Here is a 26,565-nt window from a genome sequence, read left to right on the forward strand (position 1 = left end):
TCTAAGTCACCTCCCTAAAGCCAGCAGGACTCTCTGTCCCAGGCCGGCACTGTGGAGGCAACTGCAGGAGCCGTGGTCTTGTCACAAAGCCCTGCCCTGCTGCGCTGCCCCCCTCAGCCACACAGCCTCAGTTCAGCCCCACCCACTCTCTGACGTGGTCCTGGGCCAGGCCCGAGCCTGCCCTGGAGGCTCTCCCAGCTGTCCTGATGTCCCCTCTGGCTCCTACAGACTCTCCCTCTTCCACCCCTGGAGGCCTCAGCTGGGCACCAGCCCCTCCCCATCCAGAGGCATCCCCAGACATCACCCCTGTGTTATTCTCTTTTCCTGACAACTGTGGCATCAGATGTCAACCAGGCTCTGCTCAGCATCAGCAGGCGGGGACAGAGGGGCAGTTCTTGATAACTGTGTGGTTAAGGAGGGGGTCCCCCAGGAAAGGCTAGGAAGGGCTGGTCCTGGCCTGGCTCTGCTCCCGACTCTCTGCTCTGCCTTGACCAAACTCCTTCCTCCCCAGACCTCAGCTTCTCTGAGCCACGAAGGGGAGGCAGTCCTCTCTGGGCTCTTGAGGATAAAAAGGGACACAGGCAAAATCCTTCAGGGACTGGGAATGTGCTGGGCGAGTGGCAGTGGGTTCCAGAGAGCTGACTGTCTTCTAGGTGGGTTCTGGAAGGAGGTTTCCAGGGGTGCAGAGCAGCTATGCCCGTCAGACCTCAGCGAAGCCTGCCCTTCTGTCCTCACTTGCCCCGAGTGAGCCGGGACAGCTGGCACTGCGCTGGGGAAGCAGGCTCCGGCGGGTCCTGACAGCTCAGCAGTGGCAGCGGTGGAGGTGGCGGTGGCCACAGACGCAGGGGCTATTCTGAGAGCTGGGAGGGCATGGGGAGCGAGACTGGAGGAGGGGAAGCAGCTGGGAAGACACAGTCCTGTGGGGGGTGACAGTAGTGTCACTGTGTGGCCTGAGAAGGGATCTGCCAAGGGCAGTGTGCCTTAGGAGAGCTGGGTAGTACGTGCTCATCGCTGGGAGGGATGGACCCGCTGAGGTACGAGACATGCCCTGGGATTGTCTGGTGTATGTATGTATGTACACAAGTTTTGTGATCCAAGTACGAGCTGACCCGGTAAAGCAGGCATCTGAGTGTGCCTGAGTGTGTGTGCACTGGAATGCAAGTGTGTTAAGTCCAAGGGAAGGTGGAGCAGAAGCAAACGTGCCTGTGTGTGGAAGGGGGAGGAGAGCGAGGGTGAGCAAGTGGGGGCTTGTCTGTGAGCAGAAATGAATGTGGGAGTAGCAGCGAGGGTAATTGGGAGCTTGAGGGCAGGTGTGGGGGAGGGGAAGGGAGTGGACGAGAGTCCTGGGGTTGGGACCACAGGAACTTGAGGGTCTATGTAATTGGGACACATGTGTGAGGGACATAGACAGGTGTGCCTGCGAGCAAGCCCGAGTGTGTGAATGGACACCATCATGTGTGTGGCGACAGCAGGTGGGACAATGTGACCTGGGACAAACGGAGGGAAGGTAACACCTACAGTAATAAAAAAATGCTAGGATTATTGAGCACTTACTATGAGCCTGATGCTGACATTCATGATTTTATTGAATTCTCCAAATAGCCTCTGAACTTGTGCTATGATGTTACTCATTTATAGATTAGGAAATAGTGGATTTGGGCAGTTAAGGAACTTGTCCATACTTTAATCATTAATGTTAGACTGCCTCACAATGAACATATGAGCAGGAACCAAGTTGTGAGTAGAGAAAAGTGAGTGTCTGTGTACATGGTGGGGAATGTGTGTGTGTCTATGTAGAGTGGGGGCTGAGTGTGCCCAGTGTGGGACCCAGACTAGAGTCCAGGCAGAAGCTGTAGACACTGGGTAGGGCAGGGGCCAGAGCAGAGCCTGAGTCAGCCTCTAGGGCATCTCTGCCAACCTGGCTTCCCAGTCCCGCAGCAGCCTGTGCCAGGGCCCCCAGCTAAGGATCCTCCCTGCTCTGGTATGGCCCCCAGCAGGCCCCATCTCACAGAGCAGGCTAAGCCAGAGCTGAAGACTAGCAGGAGGCCTGCCTGGCTTCCAGGGAACTTGAGGGGGCAGCCTCCAGCATGGGCACGGAGGGCATATGAGAACTGTGGGAGGGAGTCCAGCAATGATTTCAGGGCCCTTGTGTCTCTAAACTGAACCACCTGGAGGGTGTGTATACGTAAGCAGAAGAGGGGCAGCCAATGGTTTCCATGCCCACCCTTGCCTTCGGAATGTGACTCAGGCAGATGCCACGCCAGGCATTTGCAAGCTGGACCTGCTCCCACCCTCGGCGGCGGGGGGGCGGGGGGGGGTTGGCAAGGAGGGGCCTCTCCAGCCCCACCCCCATCCTCACCCTTGGCCCTACTCCTTGGGACCTAGGCTGAAAGGAAGGAATTTTGGAGAGGGCTGTCTCCTGTGGCCTGGGCCCAGTCCTGCACAGAGAACTTTCTGCAAGTTGCAGTGTCCAGCCTCTCCAGGAATGTGGTACTGGCTGGTGAGTCTGAGTCTAATCCTGGCCATTCCATCTGGGCAATTCACTTGCCCACTCTGGACCTCAGTTTCCTGATTGGCAAAAGAGAAATATTGTCCTAGAGGGACACAGAAATTACTGGCAGAGAAGACAGTGATCTGCGCAAGCAATGGACAAGGACAGTGCTGGGAGTTGGGTTAAAGAAGAGATCAGGGATGAGTTAAGCTGAGTTTTTTTTTTTTTTTTTAATTTCTTTCCTCGGATAGAGGACGTATCAGATATTAAACTGATAAGAACAGATACTACACTTGATCTTAGCCAAAAGGCCGAGAAGCGATCTAAGCTGAGTTTTGAGGGATGGGAGAATCTCTAATGACAGCCTCTGAGTGGGGGAAAGGGTGTTTTAGGCAGAGGGGATACACAAAGCAAAGGCTGGCAGGTGGAGTGTTGGCTGGAAACCTAGCCTAGGGCCCTGTGGGATGAGATCATGGGCTGCCCAATTGCTCAGCTGGCCTCTCTACTACTGAGGCCATACAGTGATCTGACAACACCTGACTTCTTCACAGCCTATGCTGTAGAGACCTCATCTGTCTCCATTGCTGCTCTCGCCTTAGTAGCTGGAACAGTGCACATGCATCAAAGGTGCTCAATAAATACAGTAAGTGAACGAGAAACTTCTCCCCAAACAGGATGAAATTTGAGGCAAGTGTTTGTTCCAACAACCCTGGCAACAGCCTGCAACAGACTCTAAAAGAGTGGTTTGCAAAGTATGGTCCCGGGTGCATCACCTGGGACCTTGTCAGAAATGCAAAGTCTCAAGCCGCAACCCAGTAATCTGGCTGGGGCCCAGTAAAACGTTTCAACAAGCTCTCCAGGTTGATTCTACTACACGTTAAACCAGGCACTCTGAATGCCTACGAAAAACAACTTGCAGATGGAGAAGCCAAAATTGTGGCCAAGCCTGACCCAGAACCCAGGTGTTCTTGACCCTCTCCTTTTCCCCAGCCCGGGGCACAAAGAACAGAAGAACTCCATCATCCACCCCACCAGGTTTCTGGAACGGAGATTTGGAAATACCAAGGGTCTAGAAACAGAGGGCGGGGCATTCCTCCCGGGAATAGAAGGCGGGGCCATGTGCTCTGAGCCCCGCCTCATCCCTGTTGCCCCGGGAAACCCCGGGTTGTAACAATAACCCGCTGACGCGCTCAGGGGAGGGATCCAGCCGAGTCCGTGGGCGGGACAGCCCTGCTTCGGACCAATGAGAGTGCCCGGACCCCGCCCCCGCGCGCCCTCCCCTAGAGCAAAGCAGGGGGCGGGGTCGCGCCTGCCTTGTCTTCCCTGCTCCGTAGGCGGCGCTGTTGCATGCAGGGGCTGCGGCGGGGTCGCCCCCGGCCGGGAGCCCCGCGCCTCCGCCTCCAGCCCGCAGGCGGGGCACCCGGCCCGCCTGAGGATTCCGCGGCCGCGGGCGGGCACGCCCCGCCCTCTCCCGCGCCGGACCCGCCCCCCTCCCCGTCCCCCGCCCATCCGAGGTGCAGCCGGCGCTGAGCGCGGCAGGCGCGGGAGCTGGCGCTGGAGCCGGAGCGGCGGCGGCGGCGGCATTCACCGGGCGGCGGCGGCGGCGGCGGCGCGGGCTCCGGCAAGGGCTCGGGCTCCGGCATGGTGCAGTCCGGCTTCCTCCCGGGAGAGCGGGGCCAGCGTGCGGGGTCGGCGCCGGGGGAGCGGCGGCAGCGACGGTGGCGGTGGTGGCTGCAGGCACAAGCAGGCGGCAGGTGCTAGAAGCGGGGCTGGGCGAGGTGTGTGCCCGTTGGGCTCCGGGGCCGCCGCTCTCTCACTGCCCCCCTCTTTTCCTCCCTTCGGGCTTTTCAGCGCGTCCAGCCCCCTGTCTCCGCGACCTGGCCCATGGCGCCCCGCGGTTGAGCCGGCGCCGCCAGGGACCCCTCCCGCGGGCCTCCCCGGGGCGCGCAGATCCCGGAGCCGCCCGCCCACCCTCCGCGGAGCCCCCCTCCCCTCCTCGCCCAAGCCGGGCGGGACCATGGCTGCGAAGCTGCGAGCGCATCAGGTGGACGTGGACCCGGACTTCGCGCCGCAGAGCCGGCCGCGCTCGTGTACCTGGCCCCTGCCGCAGCCCGACTTGGTCGGCGACGAGGACGGAGCGCTGGGTTCGGGGGTGGCCGAGAGCGCCGAGGACTGCGGGCCGGAGCGCCGGGCCACGGCCCCGCCGATGGCCCCAGCGCCGCCGCTGGGCGCGGAGGTCGGACCGCTGCGGAAAGCGAAGAGCTCTCGGCGGAACGCGTGGGGGAACCTGTCCTACGCCGACCTCATCACCAAAGCCATCGAGAGCGCCCCGGACAAGCGGCTCACGCTCTCGCAGATCTACGACTGGATGGTCCGTTACGTGCCCTACTTCAAGGATAAAGGCGACAGCAACAGCTCGGCCGGCTGGAAGGTGGGGGCGTCCGGCTGGGAGGGGTGCTAGAGCCGTTGGCTGGGGCTTCCAAGGGCTGCTAGATGTCCCTGGGCACCCGGTAGTTGGTCTGGAGGGAAACCCTGGGGCACCCCCAGGGGTCACAGAGTGTGTGCCCAGGGCGTGGGGCCGGCCGGCAGACAGGCGGGGGCGTGCTGGGAGCAGCTGTGTGCATGCTCTGGATGCAGGGTGGGAGGTCTGGTAGGGTGACAAGGGACTGCCACTTTGAGGCACCGCCGAGGGATACCCTCACCCCATCCTTGGGGGCATAGCAGAAGAGCCTATTCTCAGGCCTCAGACACTGGGGACCCCTCTGTTACCTCCCGAGTTTGCTTTCTGTTACTCTTGTTTTACCCTCTCCACCAGGGCACCCTCCTTAAAGAGCTGAAATAATGACCGGGCCGGTGGCTGCTTTCCTCCCAAATCTTTCCCACTGCCCTCCCTGAAGCTGGCCTCAGGGTGAGGAATGCGACCCTAGGCCCACAGTTCTTTCTGTAGTGCCAGGAGTTCACCCTAGGGCACCAGCCAGTCTAAGGTGGGGAACTGGTCAGGTGATCTGAGTTCTCCATGGGGCAGCTGCTGTCCCCCCCTTGCCTGGATCAGCATGGTGGGCTGGTGATGACCCCTGCTGGTGTGAGGGCAGGGTGTTGAGACCTGGGGATCTGTCTGTGCCCACCCCAGGCTGTCTGTCTCCCACTTCCCTGATTTTCTGAGCCCAGATGCATTTGGGGGTGGGGGAAGGGGGAGGGGCACCCCAGGGAGGCCTCAGTACCAACCACTGGAAAGGGGGGAGCCATCTTGGGAGAGGACGGGGTCTTGACTGGATTGTGGCCTCCAGATCCTCCCCTGGCTAACTTGTTGGGGAATGGGGATAGTCAATGCCTTTGGAGGAGAGGAGGCTGGGGGGTAGGGGTGGTCAGGCCATGCCTAGGGCCTGTAAGCTGTCAGGCTCCCTGTGGAAGAGGGGGTCTCTATGAGGGAGACATGCCTAAATGGAGGGCAAGGGCTGTGGCTGGTGGTGGTAGGCAGTGTCAGGGGAAGGAGGTGTGCCAGTGGAGGAGGGGAGGCTTGTGGACATGAACAGCACGAGATGCCCGGTGGCTGTGTTGACCTGGGAGTTGACCTGGGAGCCCATGGCTCTCAGCCTTTATGCTGGCAGCTCCTCTGTCTCTCTGGCCACTACGGGGTGGGGACGCAGGCTGGAGTAGCAGGCCTGAGTCTTTCTCTCCATCCTCTAGCTGGTCCCCCTGGGCTCAGCCCCCAGCAGAACACTTGTTCCTCCTAAGTGGGTCCTGTGCTTTGCTCCCACCTCCCTCCCCTGCACTGTCCCACCCTCCGCTTCTCCTTGTGGATAGTTCCTGTCCTCAAGGGCAGAGTTCAGACACCTCTTCCAGGAAGCCTTTCCTAACCCCTTTTCGCTAGCTCAGGTCCTCTCCCTACCTGTCATAAGTCTTAGTCTTTTGTGTCCTGTCTCATTTCCCTTCCCCACCCTCTTTGGAAAACAGTGGCACTGGTTAGATCAATCTCTGTGCCCATGGCACCAAGCATAGAGCCTGGCACCAGGAGCTACCAGTGCATGTCTGGTAAAAGAGTAAAGGAGTGAGTGGATAGTGCAGAGGGTGCTGAGACCAGGGAGGATACTGTGAGTCAGAGCAAGCCAGGAGGGCTTCCTGCAGGAGGCGGAGCTCCAATTGGAGTTGAAGGGTTAGGGATGATGGGGAAGATGGCAAGAGGGAACATGAGGCTTGAACCTGGGAAAAAACTACAGTGCACTGAGGGTCTCAGGGCCAAGCCCTCTGCCAGGCAGCTTTAGGCATCTGTGCCAGGTGTCACCTTTAATGCCCTCTGCACTGCCTGAGGTGGGTTTTACTGTCACTACTTACAGAACTGGGCCCTGAGGCACAGAGTGGAGAAGCAAACTGCCCAAGGTCACAGTCAGTAGATGGGAAAGCTGGATTCCAATCTCTGTGTGTCTCCCTCCAGGGACCCAGAGCCTCTGGAATAGTGTCCTGCTTGCCCTGGGTGTGGCAGGGGGACACTGGCAACTTTCAAACAGGGATGGATCTAAATCTGAGAATGGGATTGGGAAGGTACTTGGAGATAATATAGTCCCATGAGTTCATTTTGCAGACTGTTAGACTGAGGCCCTGGCAGGGAATGGGACTCTTCTTAGGTCATCAGTGAGCGGCAGGCCCTGGATGATGGCCCAGGCCTCCCGCCTGCCCGTTGGATGCGGGTTCCTCTGCACCACACTGCTGGGGACACACTGCTGGGGACACACTGCTTCTCCCTGTGCCTGGGCTCAGGAAGGCTTGCCCTGGGCTGGGGCATTGGTGAGGGGTCCTCAGGCTTGGGCTCCTCACCTAGACCCTGGCAGAGACCCCCGCAGCAGCGGAGGAGGGCTGTTCAGAAAGACCTCTGGCCTTTCCCGTCTCATCCCCTCAATGGCTGTCCTCCTTCTATCCCACCTGCATCCAGCTCCCCAGGGAGCCTCTTTCCCCTCTCATTCCCGCCCCTCCCACCACCTGTTCCCCCATTCCCAGTCAGTCCCTCCAGGGGCTGGGTGGAGGGGCCATTCCCAACTCCCAGCCACCCTCTGGTTACAGAGCCTATGGGACACCTCAGGTGCCAGGGTTGGGGCCAGGGACCCATTGTTCCTTCTTCCCTCCCCTCCCCCACATAAGTGTTGCCCTTCAGCCCCTGCCGTGTACTGAACCCTGTGATAGATAGAGTGGGGGGACCAGTGGGGGAGGCATTGGACCTACCTTCAGGATGCATCAGGGCTACCCAAGCCCTGCGTTTTACAGGCAGGAAGGGCTGGGGGGTGGGGACTGGGGGGGACAGGGCTGGGGGACAGGGGTGTGGTGAAAGCAGGGAGATCCCCTGGGGAGCCAGGCAAGCCCTCCCAGAGAATATGGCACTCGATCTGGTCTGTCTTCACTGGGTGGCAGTCTGGTCTGTCTTCACTGGGTGGGGAAGGCGGGTAGAATTGGGGGAAAGACTTCCAAGGGATATTGACTGTGTATGCAAAGACAGGGAGGTGGAATTCATACGCTGGGTTTGGGAGACTGTTGGGCGTGCCAGGCTGGAACTAAGGGCTCCTGGAGGGGGCAGGGCTGTGTCATGGGAAAGGCCGAGTGGGCCAGATCAGGAAGGGCTTGACTTTTGCCCTGTGGCCCAACCAGGGATGTGGGATGACAGTTCAGAGGTGTTGCAGAGAGGAATTGGAGGAGGCAAGATCATCAGCAGGCGCAAGGCACCCAGCAGGCTGAAGCCCGAAGAGAGACTGGGCTTGGTGCCGGAGAGGCTGGAAGAGTTGCCATCAGGGCATAGGGTCTCCAGGTCCGGGGCCGAGGGCTTGGACAGGAAGTCTCCCTCCCTCTACAGGGTCCGGAAGTGTGGCTGTCCCACATCCAGGTTGTTATTGTTGTTCAGTCGCTAAGTCATGTCCACTCTTTGCTACCCCCATGGACTGTAGCGTGCCAGGCCTCCCTGTCCCTTACCATCCAAGTAGGGTCTCCCACTTCCTCTGACACTCTAGCCCCTCCTTCCCTAGTGCTGGACTCCTCCAGGAAGCCTTCCAGGCTACTCTGGATCTTGGTGCTCCTTCCACTTAGCACCCCTGGAGTTGTTCTGCCTGCTTTTGTGTTTCCTGGCTGCCAGCTCCCCTGGGAGCTTTCAGGCCAGACCTGGGTGCCTCCCATTCCTGTCCCCAGGATGGGTGGGGAGGAGCCCCGTGGAGGGGGACTTCCCTTCTCCCTCAGTGCCTGGAGCAGCTTGGCTGTTGTGGGGTGGGATCAGGAGGGGTGGTGCCCTACCCCCCATCCCGCCCAGGCTGGCCAGTAGGTCCTAGGTGGGGTGGGGTATAGAAGGGAGGGGCTGCTCCCTGAGGCCAGGAGGAGGGTCCTGCGACAGCCCGGCTGAGCAGTGGTTTGCTTGCAGGGCTCCCCCTTCTCTCCTCCCCGCAGCCCGTTCCAGCAGGGCTCCCTCCTCCTCCTTTGTCCTCCGGGGATCCCCAGCCCCGAGGGCTGGTGGGGGTGTGGGAGGAGGCGGTGTGAGCCCGGGTTGGGGGGTGTCCTCACCCCCCGCGCTGCACGAGCGGGGGGCTGGCAGCTGCCCGCCTCCTGGGCACGAGCCCGTGCCAGCCGCTCCTGGCACAGTTGCTGGCACGCCCGGCAGACTCCCACGGCCACCTGCTCACACCCACCCACGAGCGCTGGCGCGCGGCGGGCCCTTCCGGCTTCCCGGGCCTCCCGGCGCCCCTCCCCCGCTACCGCGCCCCCCCCCCCGCCCCCATCCCCTCCCAGTCCTCTGTTCAACGAAGGCCCCCTCACTTCTGCCAGCCGTGTGCGTGGCCCCCCGGGCCGCCCCTCCCCAGCAACTTGGGGATCTCGAGAGGCAGGGCCGCCAGGAGGCCCCTGGGGTAGCTGCACCTCTGAGGGGAGAAGGAGGGGCGGACCCGGAGGCAGGCAGACAGACCGACAGACAGGGTGAGGGCCCCCGCCTGCCACCTGGCGCCGCTCCAGCGGGACGATGGCGGGCAGCGCCGTGCCAGGCGGTAATTGCAGACAGACTAATTTAAAGAGATGAGACGGTTATTTTTAACTCCTGTTAAGGTAATGAACGGCGCGGGGAGGGGGGTGTGCAGGTTCGAAAGTTCAGTGCCACCCCCCCAGCCCCCACTTTCTGCGGGTTGGGGCTCCCCTGTCTGCAGGCCCTGAGGACCCAGCTTCAGAACTGAGTGGAGTGGAGGGGCTCTGCCAGAGAAGGGGAAGGGCTCAGAGGGCTGGGGAGCAAGCGCCCACCGGTCCAGGCTGGTATTAGCATCCCACTTTCCCAGGTGGAGAAGACTTGTCTTAGGATCACCTTCCTAAGAACTGGCAGACCTGAGAACTGAACCCCCTTATACACCCCAAACTCACGTGTTTCCTCCTGTGCCATTAGGGCTGGGGTGGGGAGGGATTTGGAAAGGGGGCAAGCTTGTTTCTAGCAGCCCACCTTCTCTTATCTTTTGAGTGGTGGCTGGTGGTGGCCGCTAAATGGGGTCCAAAGAGCTTTGGAAGCCCCTCTGTGTCTTGTGAGGAGTGCAGGTGTAGTCGAAGGCTTCGAGTGTGGGTGAGGGCTTCTAGGGTATGGCTGTAGCAGGGAGAGCCCCGCCCCCCCACCCCCCCCCCCCCCCCGCCCCGCCCCGCCGCCACTGTCTCCCTTACCTCGCAGCTGACTCCTCAGCACCCCTTCCCTATCTGAGCCTGTGGCCTGCCTACCATCTTGTGGATGTGTCCCCGAGAAACAGGTTCACGTTGGTGCCTCCTCCTATCACGTCCAAGTCTGACTTCCGTCTCCAGGAGAGTTGGGGAGTCATGGAGCCCATCACCTGCTGTCAAGGCTCCTTCCTAGATTACTCCCTTTCTCACACACTCCGAGGTGCTGGGAGCTTGCAGCCTCCAGCACTGCCCATTCTGTCACTAGACAGGCCTTTGGGTGGTTAGGCCTTTCTTCCTTCTCTCTGGCCATGGCCCATCTCTCTGGAGCATTGTGCCAGGTGCCCTAGCTCAGCCCCTCAGGGTCTGTTGGAGCTGTGGAGTTGGGAGTGGGTGAGGTGTGGGGACAGCCCCTGTAGAGGACCGTCATCTCGAGTGTGTTGAACTGGAGCAAAGCTCTCTCCTGTTCTGGTCCTCTGTGTTCTCATCCATAGCCAAAGGGCCTTAACTCACCCAGTCTCTGGCCCTTTTGGGAGCTGTAACTGGATAAACCCTCTCGTTCTAAGAGCCATGATGGGTAGTTGGGCCTGGGGGCGCAGAGTACTGATGGGGCTTCTCGTGGCTGGACGCAGGTGAGTAGCAGTGTGGATGGACTTGAACTGGGGGCTCCTGCTTGGGGCTGCCTACCCTGCCCCTGGCGGTACCCAGGTGGCAGACGTACTCTGAGCACAGTGAAGGGAGTGCTCGTGGCGGTCCCAGCTGTCCCCCCAGAGCAGGCAGATGGGGGTCCAGGGTGTTAGGTGGGCATCAGCAGAGGCTCTGGGGCCCGGGTAGGGCGCTCAGGGGGGACAGCTGGATCTGGAGCGCCCCCCTTCCTCCTGGCACCCTCGTTACCATGGAAACCAACTCCTGTTTGGGAGGGTTTGGCTGTTTGCTGCCTCTCCCCACCCCCCAACCCATATGTGGAGGTGGGAGGGGGGCCAGGTGGCTTGTGGGGGAGGGGCCTCCCACACCCTCCCCCCACCCAGGGCCTCCGTCTTTGCAGAGAAACCTTTCTGGTCTCTAAGAGGGGTGCCTCTTGTGGGAAGGGGAACAAGAATTAAGAGAATTAACTCCCGGGTGCTAGGCAGTCAGTTGGGCACTTCACATAAATCTTCCCATTTCATCCTCCCTGGGTCCTGCCAGGTATGTGATAATAGCCCCATTTTGCAGCTGAGGAAATTGAGGAAAAGACGAAGTCTCTTCTAAGGCAAGTCTCTTGCCAAGGCAGCACAGCTGAAACGAGGCTGAGCCTGGGTTCAGATGCAGACCTGTCTGTTTCTACCATGTGTCACCATCTCCCAATGCCGGTGCAGTGTCAGCCCACATCCCAATGAGTCCTCCTGCCCCAGGGCTCACTCATGCTCACTCCAGAACCCTCCAGGGCTACTCAGTTCCCTTGGGAGCCAACCAAGCCCAAACTGCTCTGATCGGGCCCCTGGGCCCTCTGCTGGCCGGGTCCAGGCCCCGCCCTCTCTCCTGTTTGCCCCTGCTGCCTCTGATCGATCCCACACTGCCCTCACACTGCCATCTTTATACCTGACACTGGAGTTGCCAACCCAGACCACTGCCATTGTCAACTGCTCGCCAAGACTGCTGTTGACTCTCAGGGGCTGATCCCTGGGGACACCCTTCAGAAACTAGGCAGGTGCTTGGGTAGTTTGAACAAAAACCTACCTACTAGGTGATTCTGAAACCCAATGTGTCTTTCTGAGAATCCTGCCTTAAGTCCTTAGGTGTTGGCGGAGCTGGCTGGTGATCTGAGTCACCTACAAGCTTTTATAGTACAGTCTGCAGCCCCGTCTCAGACCCTCTTATCAGACTGTCAGCGGGTGAGCTTTGAAATCTGTATTTTAACAGGTCCGTCTGGTGACAGGTCAGATTCTGAACTGATGCCTTCGATGGTATCTTCCTTGACTCCTGCTTGTCCCTCCTGTCTTCTGTTCCCAGGGTGGACCACCTTCTCCTCCAAGCAGGCTGCCCAGATTGAGCCCACACCTCTCTTCCTCACTCTTTCTGGGTCCTCCAGGAGTTGAGCCCCATGCAGTCAGCTTCAAGGGACTGAAACCACTCCCACCACCCCCCACCCCCCAGAATCCATTCACCCGCCCTCCGCCCTCCGTGTCTCCTGTGCTCCGCCACAGAGCGTTTGGCTGCAGGAGGGAGGGGAACGGTCATGGCGTGAATCCTCGGCAGACCTCTTTGGCGCTGGCCCGTGAGGAACCGGAAAGTCGCAGTCCCTGCTCTCTGCTAGCTCCCTGTCTGGTGGGGGAGGTGAGACCACGTGTGCTGTTCTTACAGGGACCAGTTCTGGGGCCTTAGCCACTCCAGGTCTTGGCCTCCTGGCCCCAGTCAACCTCTCGAGCCACATCACTCAGCCCTGTCTTCTGACCTTTGCTTCAGCCACACACAGAACTCTTCCAGCTGGAGATGCAGCCACCATGGGCCATGACAGGCGTGCTCCCATTTAATTTTCATAGCAAACTGTGAAGCTGGTACCGCTACTGTCCCCAGTTTGCAAATGAGGAAAGTGAGGCTGAGAGACACAAAGTAGGCTCTCATAGTATCCCACTGGCAGTGACAGAGATGAAACTCCCCTGGGCCATTCCTCCCTAACCCAGTGCTCTGTCCAGGCTAGTGCAGGCTGGCCTCCACCCGCAACATTGTCTCTCTGATTTCCCTTGGAGTTTGGCCCTGAGGCTTCCAGCCTGGGGGTTGGCTCTGGGATCCTGACTCCCTTTCTGCAACCCAGAGCTCCCAGAGGGAGGGAGCTGACATCGGCCCCCTCTCCATCTGCAGGCCCCGGGGCTGATGGCTGCTTCCTCCACTCACTTTAATCCAGGCCTACACCCACTGGGCACCCACTGTGCAGCGCTGCTCAGAGGAACTGGACTGGCTCTCTGCCCTCAAAATGCCTGCAGGTCCAGCTGGGGAAATAAGATGAGGATAAAAATGACCCAGGGTCATGATGGAGGGACAGATAATTCGCTGTGGGTATTTGGAGGTGAGGGAAGAGAATGAGGCAAAAAAGTTAAACCCTCAGTCAGGATTCTTTGGGAGCCTCACAGGGTCTGGCTATGTTAGCCAGAGCCCAGCAGCACTTGAGGCTGGAGAAGCAAGCAGGGGCTGGCTGGTGAGTGAGTGGCCTTGAATGCCACACCAAGAAGTTGGCACTCCAAGCTGTGGGGGATGAGGGATGACATGGGCAGAAAGGATGGTATGGAGGGTTGGGGCAGGGGAAGAGACTGGCTCAGGGGCCACTGTAGACTTCATACTGCGATCCAGGATAGAAGATGAATCTGAGAAAGAGTAGAGGCCCCAAGATCCCAGGCCTGAAGTGCCAGGCAGCACCCTTTGGTGCGTCGAGGATCTCAGAGGTAAGACAGAGTGCGGGTAAGAGTCTCGAGGCAAGCAGGGAGGAGCAGTCCTAGTTTTGCCACTCACCCTGTGTAGCCTTGAGCATCCAAGCCTCAGTTTCCCCTTCTGCAAAATGAGATGATAAGACATGTCCAAACTTTGCTGTGAGAATTACATCTGAGGAGAGTTACATGTAAAGTCCCCAGTGAAATCTGAGCAAATACTGTTATTGTTGTTCATCGCTCTGGCAAAGGAAAGGAGATAACTGTCCATGCCCTGGGTAGGGTGGGGGTCCTGGGCCCTGATCCCTGAGAGACACTGACTTGTGTGTGTTGGGGGTGGGGGCAAGACTTCTTCTAGTCCCTCCCTTTCTGTCCCTGGGGTGTGAGGGAATCAGGAGGTTCCATATGCTGCTCTCTAGCCTACAGAGCTTTCCCTGAGGACTTGAGGGCAAGCAGGCAGGTTTCAGGCCCTGTGCTTTTACAAATGAGGGCAGTGATTTACCCAAGGTTACCCTTGAACTCAGCACTGCCTGCCCCTAGATGCTGGCTCCTCTTTACCCACTGGCAGGCTGTGTGACCTTGGGCATGGTCCTTCCCTCTCTGGCTCTAAGTCCCATCTAGGGATCCAAGCTCCCCTCCCCCAATACTCTGGGAAGCTGTGAGGCCTCCTCCACCCCTCCTGTCCCCTCCCCCTGTCCTCAGCTGGCCTTGCCTCCTTTTGTAACCTGAGCTGGGGCTGTGGGGGAAGGGGCTTGCCCTCTGCCAGCGGCACCTGCCAGCTGAGCAGATGTGAGGGGATGAAGGCCCTCATCCCCCAGGGGATTGTCTGCTCTTGGCTTGACAAGACTGGGGCTGGGCGGGCAGCGCTCAGCACACCCAGCCCTGGCCTCTGGCCTCTGCCCCCTAGAACTTACCCCAAGCACTTGTTCATTTTCCAGCGGACATTCATGCTCCAATGTGCCCTGCAAGGACCTCTCAGGCTCCGGGAGAAGACAGATGGCAGATGAGGGCTGGTGCCCCAGTCTGGGTGGGCTGCTCAGGCCTCCTGGAGCCCCTTGGCATGGGGACAGAGGGCCAAGGGCAGCCCCTGGGGGTGAGGCCAGTGTCTGTGCGGGTGGCCATGCCCCTGGGAGAGCAGATGGTTCTCTTGGCACCATGCCCACTCTTCCTTTCCACCCCCTGCCCCCCAGCCGCCTGCAGGGCTGGGGCACAGCTGCTAAGCCCTCCCCAGAGCTGGGCTCAGGGCAGGGCCGGGTGAGGTCACTGCAGCTGCTCCCAAGGCCTGGGGCAGGGGTGTGGGAGGTGCTGCCAGCAGAGTGAGGGAGGGGATCAGAATGAGGAGGGGCTCGGAGGGGCCTGAATGGCTTGGCAACTGGGGATCCCCTTTAATCCTGGAAGAGAGAGGAGATCTGTGCAGGGGTTGCTGAGCCAGCGTGGCAGTTCCTGGCGCCCTTTCCCCAGGAGAGTTTCTGTCTGGCCTAGGCTCGCCTAGAGGTGTCTCAGGGTAGGCGGAAGAGCACAGACCCTGGTGTGAATTCCTGCCGCAACACTTATCCCCTGGAGCAGGTCAATTGTTCCCTGAAGCCTCAGTTTCTCCTCTGTAAAATCAGAATAATAAACTAACTCAGAGGTTTGTTACAGATACTCAGTAAGACTTAAACTGTTGAGTGCCAGCATGTGTGTGAATGCTCAGCAAATCGTAGTGTCTTTCCTTCTCCACTTGTTGAAGTCTCCGGAGGAGTCAGCAGAGAGTAGGGAGGTGGCAGAGGCACCAGGAACTGGAGGAAAAACCAGGAGGAGGAGGAGCCAATACCTGGAACTTCAGCCTGAGGTTTGGCGGAACAGAAATGGCAAAGTTGCCAGGCCTGAGTGGTTCATGGCTGCTGAAAGTTCCAACCTATGTATTGACTTACCGTGAGCCAAGGATTGCCCACAAAGTTCAAGTTGGGAGGCAGACTCATCCACAATTACACTCTAGTGCACAGGTAGATTTTTTCAGTAGAAATGGGGAGGGAATAGTTATTTTGGGGGCTTGCAGAGGGGAAAGACACCACAAAGCTCGCCTTGATAGAGCAGGACCCAGTTGCACAGAGAAAGAGAGAAGGGCACAGGGAACAGTGTGCAAAGGCAGGAAATGTGAGATATCCAGGGTGGCTGGAGTTCCAGGTGGGTGTAAGCAATGGAGGTGACGAGGCTGGAGAGCATCAGAGGCCCTTGATTGTCAGTCTGGAGGATGAGGAGCCCTGGGTCTTTGAGTAGGGGTGAGCTGGGACTTCTGCTGTTGGCTTGTTTGCTGTCCAGGCTGAGTGTGTGGGCTCTGTTGTCTCTGGGGTGGCAGGGGTGGGGGATGCCAGGGCCTGTCTCTTGACCTCCTGCCTTGCTTTGGCTATTTGGTTCCTCCTGGCCCCTGGCTGCCCACTTCTGTTCCACTAATGACTCCAAGCCATTCACCTGTCAACACCTGTGGCTCTGATGCTCCTGCCTGCCCTTCCACCCCTCCTTCCCTGCAGACCCTAGTACCAAGGGTTTGCATGTGGCCTCAGGGCCCTGAGGTCATCTAGGTCACTCCTTCTCCCAGGAAGTCTGTCTGGACTGAGTACTCCAAGCAGCAGAGCAAGTGACCCTCCTCCTTACCTAGATTCCCCACCCCCCACCCCCGGTTTTGTGGCTCTCTCTGAGTCAGGTGTGTTCCTGGGTCAGAGGTGGGTGGGGGATTTAGGGTGGTACAAGGGTTGCTCCTGGGCCTGAGATAGGGACTCCATAAGATGTGGGATGTCATGCCCTTCCCGGCCTCACTCCCTTTCCCATGGATGTTGGGATAGTTACTGTCTTTTACAGGAGATGCTCAAGGTCACATGGATGAGGCTGGGATTCCAATTCTAGCCCTCAGTACTTCTTCATGCAGGAAGGGAGGGAAGGAAGGAAGGAGAGAGGAAACAGGAGTCACAGAGGGAATCAGAGCACTCATGCAGCCCCACAGGTGATCTCTGCTCTGGGAGGCACCAAAGGGAGGAGCTGGGTCACATCCCCATTGGGTAGGTGGGGCCAGCTTCCTGAGGGCAGGGCCAGGCAGAACCTTGGACAGCAATGGAACCTGGAGAGGCAACCATAACTGGTTTTAGGTTGGATGGATGGACACAAGATCCAGGACTGAACTGGGAGAGTCCTGGGATCCCCTCGGTACTAGAGACCAGGGGGTAGCACAGGGCTTGTTATGGGTGGGCAGCGTAACACTTGGGTCTCCTGTCTCTGATGAAAGCCAGGAAGCTTGGGCTTGAGAATCAAGACAGGGATGGCCACTGAGGTGGGCAGCAGGGCAGCGTTCCCCACCTCATTAGGGATGTGAGTGAGAAGAACCTTGGCTTTGGAATACAAGAGCCCTGAGACCCAGACCTAGCTCCATCACTTCCCAGCTTTGTGGTCTCAGGAGTCATTTAACCTACTTGAGCCTTAGTTCCCCTCTCTACCCCCACTTCATAAAATAGCATTACCTACCCACAGTGGTGTTGGAGAAAGACTCTTGAGAGTCCCTTGGACTGCAAAGAGATCCAACCAGTCCATTCTAAAGGAGATCAGTCCTGGGTGTTATTTGGAAGGAATGATGCTAAAGCTGAAACTCCAATACTTTGGCCACTTCATGCGAAGAGTTGACTCATTGGAAAGGACTCTGATGCTGGGAGGGATTGGGGGCAGGAGGAGAAGGGAATGACAGGATGAGATGGCTGGATGGCATCACTGACTCGATGGATATGAGTCTGAGTGAATTCCGGGAGTTGGTGATGGACAGGGAGGCCTGGCGCGCTGCGATTCATGGGGTTGCAAAGAGTCGGCATGACTGAGTGCCTGAACTGAACTGAATCCACAGTTTGGATGGTTTTTAGAATTCACAGAAGAAATGTATCTGAAGAACCTAGCTTAGGTCTGGCACGTGGTAGGTGGTGCCCTTCTCCCGCCTTGGTATGTGAGTGTGTGCCAGTGGTGTGTGAGAGTGGGCTTGCACTAGCTCGTGAGAGCTGATCAGGGAGAACTTCTTCCCAGTTCTGCGCTCAGTGACATCATGCTGCCAGCTTAAAATTGGCTACGATGGGAATATCCATGCCACAGAAACCAGCAAATGCTACAAATCTAATCAGGTGGAGTTTTTTCCTTGTTGGAGAGCTGGAAAAAAAAAAATCCATCCTGTGGATTCTCTTTAGCCATCAAGGGGACCAAACAGGAGGTGGGGGGCAATGGTGGAGCACTGGCTGGACCATGCAACCTAGAACTCAAAGTCCAGGGGCCTGGGAAGATTGGATATAGTCATAGTGCCAGGCAGCCCTCCATAGGCCAGGGACAGCAAATGGTGGGACCCTTCTTCTTGCTCCAAACCCCTCCTCTTTCCCCCCCACTCCCCAGCCCTGAGATCTGCTGGGCTCTGGCTGGAGAAGTGAGATTGGATGAGGTTGAGCTATCAGGGAATGAAGCTGTGCTGGGAGGAGAAATGAGGTTGAGCTGGAAGATAAACGAGGTTGTACTGTCAAGGAATGAGGTGGTACTTGGAGGCAAGGTGAGGCTGCATTATTAGATAAATGAGGTTGCAGTATCAGGGGATGAAGTGTACTTGTAGGAGAGATGACGTCCTGCTGGATCAGGCGGGTTGCACCATCAGAGAACACAGCCACACCACAGGAGGAAGGAGAGCCTCCGACTTGGAGGATAAATGAGGGTGTCCTGCTGGATAAATGAGGGGGCCCGTCAGGTGAATGGAGTGCTGTTAGCAAATGAGGTTGTACTTGCTGGATAAATGGGACTGGTGTGCTGGATAAATGGGGTTGTGTTGTCAGATGAATGCATTACTGCTCGTGGGCGAAGGGTGTCCTGGGAATAGATGAGGGTGTCCCGTTGGATGGATGAGCTGCCGCCACCAAACAGCTCAGACCCTGTCCATGGGGGAGGCACCATCAGCAAGGACGAGGTTATTCTGTTCCCCTGGGGGCTCCTGGAGCATCTTCTGGCTCAGATGGTCCAGGCTGCGAGAGACCTTGGCCGCAGCAAGCCCTGGGTTACCCAGATCTGTTCGGGCAGCAGGAGCGAGCAGGTAGGGGGCCAGGGTGGGCAGCTGCCTTGTTCACCCTGGGAGCCCTACTTTCCCTCTCACCAAAGCCCTTCCTCCTCTCTGTGCTTCCTTCTGTGGCCCAGGATGCTCCTGCCTTTCTCTACCCCTGCTTGCCTCCCATTCTGTCCTGTGTTCTCTCAGTTTGGAGCAGCCCCTATTCTGTGCAAGTCACTCTGCCAATCTCATTAATTCTCCCTGCAAGACTATGTTACCCTCCTTTGCTGTCTCTCATTCATTCACTCAACAAACATTTATGAAACGCCTGGCATACAGCAAACACATGGGGTCTGGTAAGAAAAAGAAAGGGACAGAAATGCTTCATGGAACTTGGATTCTAAAACAAGGGAACCCAGATAACAAATTAATGAACATAATATAAAGAAATTATACAGTACTTTAGAAAGTGCTAATTGTTCTGGAAAAACTCAGAGCAGGGTTAGGGAGCCAAGAAACGGCAAGGCAGAGGAACATCTGTTAAGAGCGGACAGGATAGGTCTCATTGCGTAGGTGGCATCTCAACAGAGACTTTGTGGAGCTGAGAGATGGACGTGGGCATCTGGGCAAGGTGGGATGGTACCTGGCAGGTTCCTGGAAGGTTTGAAGAATGGGAGGGATCAAGCAGGACAGTGTCAGGAGAGGAGCCTAGGAGGTCACAGAGGGGCTGGTGGGCTATGGTAAGGCCTTTGTTCTTTACTCTGAGTGAGATGGGGGCATATGAGTGTTCTGGGCAGGACTGGACCGTGATCTGGGTTATTTATAGGATCCCTCCGGCTGCTGCCTGGTGGAAGGCTCAAGGGAAACAAGGGTGGAGGCAGGTAGCCTGTTTGAGGAACTGGAGGTTCAAAGCATGCAGCTCAACTGCTTGTGGGTGTCAGAGCCAAGACTGGAATCTGGATCCAACACCAGAGCCCTGCTCTTTGTCCTGCACCAGCCTCCTCGCCCTGGTGACTGAGGCCCCAGCAGGCTGGCCTCTCACCCAGGTTCTGCAGGACAGTAGGAGGGGCTGGGATGTAACCCCCTGTCCCTTCCCTCTGCCCCCACCCCCGATAGTCTCACTGAGGCACCAAGTCAGGGAGGTCCCATCCTGGAAACTGCACCAGGCCTGCATGAAGGTGTGGGAGATGTGAGGCCCCAGAAGCCCAGCTTGGGCACCAGGGGAGCCTGGGCATGCCGGGGCCTTGGCTGTGGTGGCGGGTTGCTAGGCAACTCTGAGAGGGAACCCTGGTTACTGCTACCTGGCAGAGGCGTCTCCCTGCCCCACCTCCCTCACCTCCTCCGTGGCCTCTGGCCTCCCAGGAGGCCTTGTGTGGGTGAGATGTGATCAGTGCTTGCCACAGGATCTTGGCCGGGAGCTCTGATGGGTACCAGGTGGCTGGGCCCTGAGGAGCCAGAATGAGCTGCAGGGCCTGGCCTGGCCTCCTGGGGCACAGCCCTGGTGCACACCTGGTGAAGAGCCCTGCTCAGCAGACCAAGGCCTAAGTCCTCACCTAGCTCTGGGCCACCTCCCTGGGTGACCTTGGGCAAAGAATGGCACCTTACTAAGCGTCAGCCCCATCCAGGTGGCCTGCAGAATTCCTCGCCAAGGGCCATTTTCTGTGAGAGTGCCAAGGGAGGGTGCTGAGCAGAAAAGGTTCCAGGTTACCCCCACCCCAGCCCCAGTGGCTTGAGTGCGGAACACTCATGTTTTGTGTTAGATTCCATTTACTACAAGAGTTCCACTACTTAAAAAAGTTTGAAAACCCCTGGCCTGAACAATTCCAAGAACTTTTCGTTGTCAACTGCAAAGGTGCCTAGAGTGCATGGCCCATCTCATCAATTTCTGGGGAGGGAAACAGGCCCAGAGAGGAAGAGGGAGTGGCCCCAGATCAGGCTTGCTGGAGGACAGGGAGGAGCACCAAGCTGCAGGTCAGGAGGCCTGGGCTCGAATCCCAGCTCTGCCACCAGGTCCTGGGTGATGCAGGGCAAGTCCTTTTTTCTCTCTGGGTCCAACCAGCTGTGGTTTCAGGCTGGGGCTTAGGGGTACCTGGCTGGGCAAGGAACAGAGTGGGGAAGGATAGAGACCTTCATAGGCCTGGAATGTGTGTTCTTGACGGTGATCTAAAACATTTGTATTGATATTCAGAAAATTTGGAAGTCTCGTGGAATACAAGCCAAGATTCCCTTGAATTCTAAAAAGGAAACGCAAGACTCTTAGAGAATTTTGACCTTTTAACATGCCCCCAGCTTCCCATGCTACCAGCTTCTAGGGTTGATTATATCATGGAAAGTTTGAGAAGAAATGGAGGACTGGTTTCCTAAGATTCTTTGGAAATTCTCTGACTTGTTCTCTCTCCCATGGTGGAATGTGAGGTCCTTTAGACTCAGAGTGAGTCTAACCTGAAATCAGTGCCTGGCTCTGCCACTTAAAACTGTATGATCTTGACAACTTACGTAATCTCTCTCAGTCACCTCACCTTGAGATGGTTGGTGGTTTAGTCATCAAGTCATGTCCGACTCTTTGCGACCCCATGGACTGTAGCCTGCCAGGCTCCTCTGTGTGTGGGATTCTCTAGGCAGGAATACTGGAGTGGGTTGCTATTTCCCTAGAACATCTTGAGATAGGGGTCACAGTCCCTGAGTTATATGAACACTGACAGAATGATCATAAAGTACTGAGAATGGGATAAAATACTCCCAATACCAGGGCTGACCCGGCAGGTACTCAGGAGATGCCCTACTTGGTGACATCCTTCCTTCTCCTCCCACCCTCCAGCACTCAGAACCGGGCTGGCACATAGTGACATGGATAAAGAGGTGTGGCCTGACTGACCTCCAGCTGGAGGGGCTGCGAGGTGGAGCCTCTGGCTAGGCAGTTAGTCCCACAGGGGTTGAGAACTGAGGCCTCAGAGGTCCCTGAACACAGGTGTTGGGGAGGGGCTGGGGAGCCAGGTGCAGGGGCGGGAGCAGGAAAGGGGGGTTTCTACTCCAGGGAGCACCACTCCCTGGGGGTCCGGCTCCCCTCCTCTCAGGGCCCCAGGAGGAGCCAGGCAGGGCAATGCTGGGAGGAGCCTTGGGGCCCCAGCTGTTGTCTCCCAAGACCAGAAAGTGCCAGAGATAAGGAGCCTGGGGCCCTGAAGAAGTCAGGTGCGTGCCTGGTGCTGGGGGTGAGGGGCAAGTGGGCGCCCTGGGCAGCAGAGAGGACCCCTCCTTCTGCAGTCAGGTGGGAAGGAGGCAGCAGGGAGAGCCTGGACGGATCAGAGGTTCTGGGGCTGGGGGGATGAGAGCAGGTCCGTATGCTGGGCAGACCTGGAGTGGTGCCTGTGGGACCGTGGGCAAGTTACATCATGCCTCTGGGCCTCCATTCCCTGGTACAGGAGATGGGGTAATGCCAGCTCCCCAGAGTTGTTTGTGCCCAGCGCAGGTACACTCAGGGCCTGATATTAAGAATTGTAGAGAAGGAGTAAGTCTGTGGAGTGATCTAAGAAGTGAGGTCTTCTGGCCAGAGTGAGGGATTTGACCAACATTTATGAACACCAAACACTTAGTATGCACATTATCTCAGGTAATGATCTAACAGCTTTCCGAGGTGGTTACTGTATGTTGCCCATTTTTTTCAGAGCAGCTCACCGAGGTATGCGCTCCTAGAGATTGAGTCAACAGCCATGGTCACATAGCTAGGTGGCTGAAAAGAGCCAGGCATCCTGCCCAGCCCTTCAGATACCCAAACCCCTGCTATTTCCACAACAGTGCCAGAGCCAGGGAGTCCAGGCCTCCAGCAGGGAGGCCCCAGAGGTGGGGCGTGGTAGGCTCTGCAGTAGTTCTAGTCCTCCAGGTTCTCTGTGAGGAGCCAGGTCAGTGGAGCTGTGGACTCCCCTGCCTCCCTCTGTCCCCAGGCCAGGCCTGGCAAAAGTAGGCAGTGATATGGAGCCCAACAGAAATTTACAAGAAGATATGTGTAGGTGTGGCTAAGGTGAAGCCCGAGGAAGGACCAGAGACAGCAGGAGAGCTTTGTGGCCTAAGGCAAGCCACTTCATCTCTCTGAGCCTCAGTCTTCTTGTCTGTAAATGGGCATGATGTCACCTGCTTTGTGGGGATTTTGTGCAGGAAGGGGCTTGAGAGCAAAGCTACTTTGCATCAGGTGGGTGGGGAGGGAAAGGAACTGGGCTGACCTGAAGGTGGGTACTGAGCAGCTGTGGGGTTTGAGGTCTCCACGGCTGATGGATGTGCTTTGAGGGGTGTCCTGGGATCGGAGTGGAGTTCGCAGAAGCTCCGAGAATTGGGGAGAAAATGTGGGCCTCTGCCCACCTTGGGGACACCCAGCCGATTCTGCTTATCCTGGCCAGACCCTCCCAGCAAAGGGTTAACAGTCTTCTCTACCTGCAGTTGCATTTTAAAGACACGAAATTAAAGCAGGTAATTTATTCTCCCCACACACGAAAGAGCAATTAGTTCTAAACAGGGCTTAATCAGTCACCGCGAGATTGATTTCTGGAGCCCTGGGTTTTCGGGCTCCTGGCGCCACGCCAGGCTGGGGGGGGGGGCGGACAAATGAGCCGCAGCGGCATGAGCCCTTACATAATCTGTTGGGGGGCCCTAGCAGCCTGGCTAGCCCCGGGCAGAGCTTGGCTGAGTTGGGGAGAGGGGTCTTGCTCCCCTGCTGCAGGCGGCTCCTCAAGAGTAGCCTCCCTGGCAAGACTAGACCCAAAGCTCCGGCCCCATCCTACAGACAGTGCCTGTGCGGGCTGCGAACAGGGAGGGTGGGGCGGTTCTGGGGTGGGGGATGGATATTCTGAGTTTGTCCTACCTGGTACTTACACCTGTTCCCCCTTCTTCCCCGCTGTACCCTTTCATCTTCCCTCTTTCCTCCCCTTCTGCTTTTTGGCGTTTCTTTTCGCCTTCTCTCCTCCTCTCCTCGATTTTCTCCCACTCCTCTTCCCATCATTTATCCCCTCACTGCCCACTCCTCCACCCCTGTCCTTGTCTCTGGCCACAGAACTCCATCCGGCACAACCTGTCTCTGCACACCCGGTTTATCCGCGTGCAGAACGAGGGCACAGGCAAGAGTTCCTGGTGGATGCTGAACCCCGAGGGCGGCAAGACGGGCAAGACCCCGCGGCGCAGGGCCGTGTCCATGGACAACGGGGCCAAATTCCTGCGCATCAAGGGCAAAGCGAGCAAGAAGAAGCAGCTGCAGGCACCAGAGCGAAGCCCAGACGACAGCCCCCCGGGCGCGCCAGCCCCAGGGCCCATGCCTGCCGCGGCCAAGTGGGCCACGAGCCCAGCCTCGCACGCCAGCGACGACTACGAGGCGTGGGCCGACTTCCGCGGCGGTGGGAGACCCCTGCTCGGGGAGGCAGCTGAACTGGAAGACGACGAGGCCCTGGAGGCCCTGGCGCCGTCGTCGCCGCTTATGTACCCGAGCCCGGCGAGCGCGCTATCGCCCGCGCTGGGTGCGCGCTGCCCGGGGGAGCTGCCCCGCCTGGCTGAGCTGGGGGGCCCGCTGGGCCTGCACGGCGGCGGCGGCGGCGGCAGCGCAGGGCTGCCCGAGGGGCTGCTGGACGGCTCGCAGGACGCGTACGGGCCGCGGGCCCGCGCCGGGACGCCCGCCTACTTCGGCGGCTGCAAGGGCGGTGCCTACGGCGGGGGCGGGGGCTTCGGGCCGCCGGCGCTGGGCGCTCTGCGCCGCCTGCCCATGCAGACCATCCAGGAGAACAAGCAGGCCAGCTTCCCGCCGGCCGCCGCGCCCTACCGCCCCGGGGCGCTGCCCGCGCTGTTGCCGCCGCCGCCACCCGCGCCCAGGCCCGGCCCCGTGCTTGGTGCACCCGGGGAGCTGGCGCTGGCGGGCGCTGCCGGCACCTACCCTGGCAAAGGGGTGGCCCCGTACGCGCCGCCGGCGCCCTCGCGCAGTGCCTTAGCCCACCCCATCAGCCTTATGACGCTGCCCGGCGAGGCGGGCGCGACGGGTCTGGCGCCGCCGGGACACGCGGCCGTCTTCGGGGGACCCCCCGGCGGCCTCCTGCTAGACGCGCTGCCCGGGCCGTACGCCGCCGCCGCCGCCGGGCCGCTGGGTGCCGCGCCCGACCGCTTCCCGGCCGACCTGGACCTCGACATGTTCAGCGGGAGCCTCGAGTGCGACGTCGAGTCCATCATCCTCAACGACTTCATGGACAGCGACGAAATGGACTTCAACTTCGACTCGGCCCTGCCGCCGCCGCCGCCCGGCCTGGCCGGAGCCCCGCCCCCCAACCAGAGCTGGGTGCCAGGCTGAGGGCCGCCTGCCGCGCGCCCCAGGTGCCCTGCCCCGCACCCCACCCCCCCAGGGGCCTCTGTCTTCCCATCCTGATCCCCGGGTCCCCATTCCCATTTCCGCTCCACGGGGGGATCCAGGAGGCAGCCCCAACCCAGCTAGAGACAGCCCGCAGAAGCTGACCGCTGAGGGAAGTGGTAGGCAGGCGCTGGAGCACCCTGCTATTCCTGCCCAAGCCCCAGAGGCCAGCTCTGCCTCCTCCCAAAGACGGGAAGCCTGCGGGGTGGATGCTGGGTTCCCGGCTGGGTGGGAATGGGGAGGAATGAGGTGGGACGCGCTGGTCTGGGAAGCAGACTGGGAGATGCGACAGGGGGGCGTCTCCGAATCCTCAGTATCATTGGTAGGGCTCTCGCGTGACTAATCGCCCACCCAAAGTCGGGGCTGATTCCCTATTGACACTTTCCCACTGGTCTTTGCGTCACCCACCCCAAGCCAGGAACCCCTCTCCTGAAAACACACCCACACTCACCTATCGGCTGTTCACCTTGAGCTGTCCTTCAAGTCCTGAACCACCCTCCGACCTCCACCCCACGGTTCAGCCCTTCCCACTCATCCTCGCCTGCCCTTGTTTCTCCCCTCCCGGTCGAAGTCCCTCTCCCCTTCCACCCCTGCCCGTCCCCCAGTACTGGTTTCAGCCTCTCCAGCTAGCCTCAGCTCTGGATCCACTCCCCAACCCATCACCCCTTTCTCCGTGCCAGTCCTGGCTCCTCTCTCCCATATTTATAAGTGTCCGGTCGGGGCGGGCTGTGGGCGCGGTGTCCCCGGCGCATATCGTAGGCAGTGTACCGTGGCCGTGCCGTCAGCGTGTGCGTGTGTGCCGTGTCGAGGCCGTGTAGAGTGCATTGTACAGCATATTTTCATGAATAAAATTGTTTTAAATATTTCCCGCGCCTTGGGCTAGCAGGAGAGCGGCGGCGGAGGCAGATAATTGGCAAGGATCGCGGAGGCGGGGGTCCCTGTGCCTGAGCCCATTGTGACTTTGTGTCTGCATCTGTGTCAGCATTCACGGATGCCTATTTGCTCAACACACATTGGTTAAGCGCCTACTGAGTTCTGGATGCTGGAGATGTGCCTGGGTGGACTCTCCACCTGTTTCTGTGAACATGTGCCTTGCGGGAAGTTTCTGGTCTGGGGATATTCTGTCCCCAAAAAGCTAGAGTTGGAAGAGAAGGCACAGATATTAACTGAGAGCATGTCTGTGTCAGATCCTGGGTTAGGTGTAATTTTTGTTCCCATTGTACAGATGAGAAAATAGAGTCGGAGCAGGAAAATGGCCTGGCAAGGCAGGCTGGGATGGTGGAAAGGAGGCCCTGGAAGGCACACAGACTTCTGTTTGAATTTATCCTCTACTATTTTCCAGTCGTGTGACCTTGCACAAGTTTTCAACCTCTGTAACCTTGCTTTCCTGGCTGGCACACCTTGTGAGCAGTAAATGAGAAGAGATATGCAAAGTGGCAGCACAGGTCCTGTGCCCACTCATCCATCCGTTCATCCATGGAAGATTTCGTGAGCACCTGCTATGTGCCAGGTCTCATACCAATCACTGGGGCTGCTGGAGAGCAGCACAGGCACAGTCTCTGCTCTGAAGGAACTAAGAGGTTTGAGGGGGACAGAGATGAGTTAATGGGCAATTTTAGATCAGAGA

At 58.6% G+C, this 26,565-nt stretch overlaps 1 protein-coding gene and 1 pseudogene across 2 annotated transcripts; one reads left to right on the top strand and one right to left on the bottom strand.

Annotated features, from left to right (window-relative positions):
- Positions 1–929: 929 nt before the first annotated feature.
- On the top strand, positions 930–25,803 carry FOXO6 (forkhead box O6). 2 transcript variants are annotated; one of them, XM_086382229.1, is made up of 3 exons: positions 4,001–4,245; positions 4,343–4,922; positions 23,607–25,803. In XM_086382229.1, exons 1-3 carry the CDS (start codon positions 4,133–4,135, stop codon positions 24,879–24,881), a joined length of 1,968 nt encoding a protein of 655 aa, XP_086238355.1. In that variant the 5' UTR covers positions 4,001–4,132; the 3' UTR covers positions 24,882–25,803. The 2 variants fall into 2 exon arrangements, with proteins under 2 accessions (XP_086238345.1, XP_086238355.1); XM_086382219.1 differs by having other exon boundaries at positions 930–4,922.
- LOC147375104 (U2 spliceosomal RNA) lies at positions 2,692–2,814 on the bottom strand (annotated as a pseudogene).
- Positions 25,804–26,565: the final 762 nt, after the last annotated feature.

Source organism: Bos grunniens, chromosome 3 (genome assembly GCF_055505025.1).
Source record: "Bos grunniens cultivar Pamir isolate PY7600 chromosome 3, Bosgru_T2T1.0, whole genome shotgun sequence".
In the NCBI taxonomy this organism is placed as follows: domain Eukaryota; kingdom Metazoa; phylum Chordata; class Mammalia; order Artiodactyla; family Bovidae; genus Bos; species Bos grunniens.

What these genes read in the sequence shown, in the direction of transcription:
- FOXO6 (XM_086382219.1), top strand. Translation starts at nt 3,735, where the DNA reads ATGAGAGTGCCCGGACCCCGCCCCCGCGCGCCCTCCCCTAGAGCAAAG. An exon ending in ACAGCTCGGCCGGCTGGAAG is followed by an intron (nt 4,923 to 23,606) that starts GTGGGGGCGTCC and finishes CTCTGGCCACAG; the next exon opens with AACTCCATCCGGCACAACCT.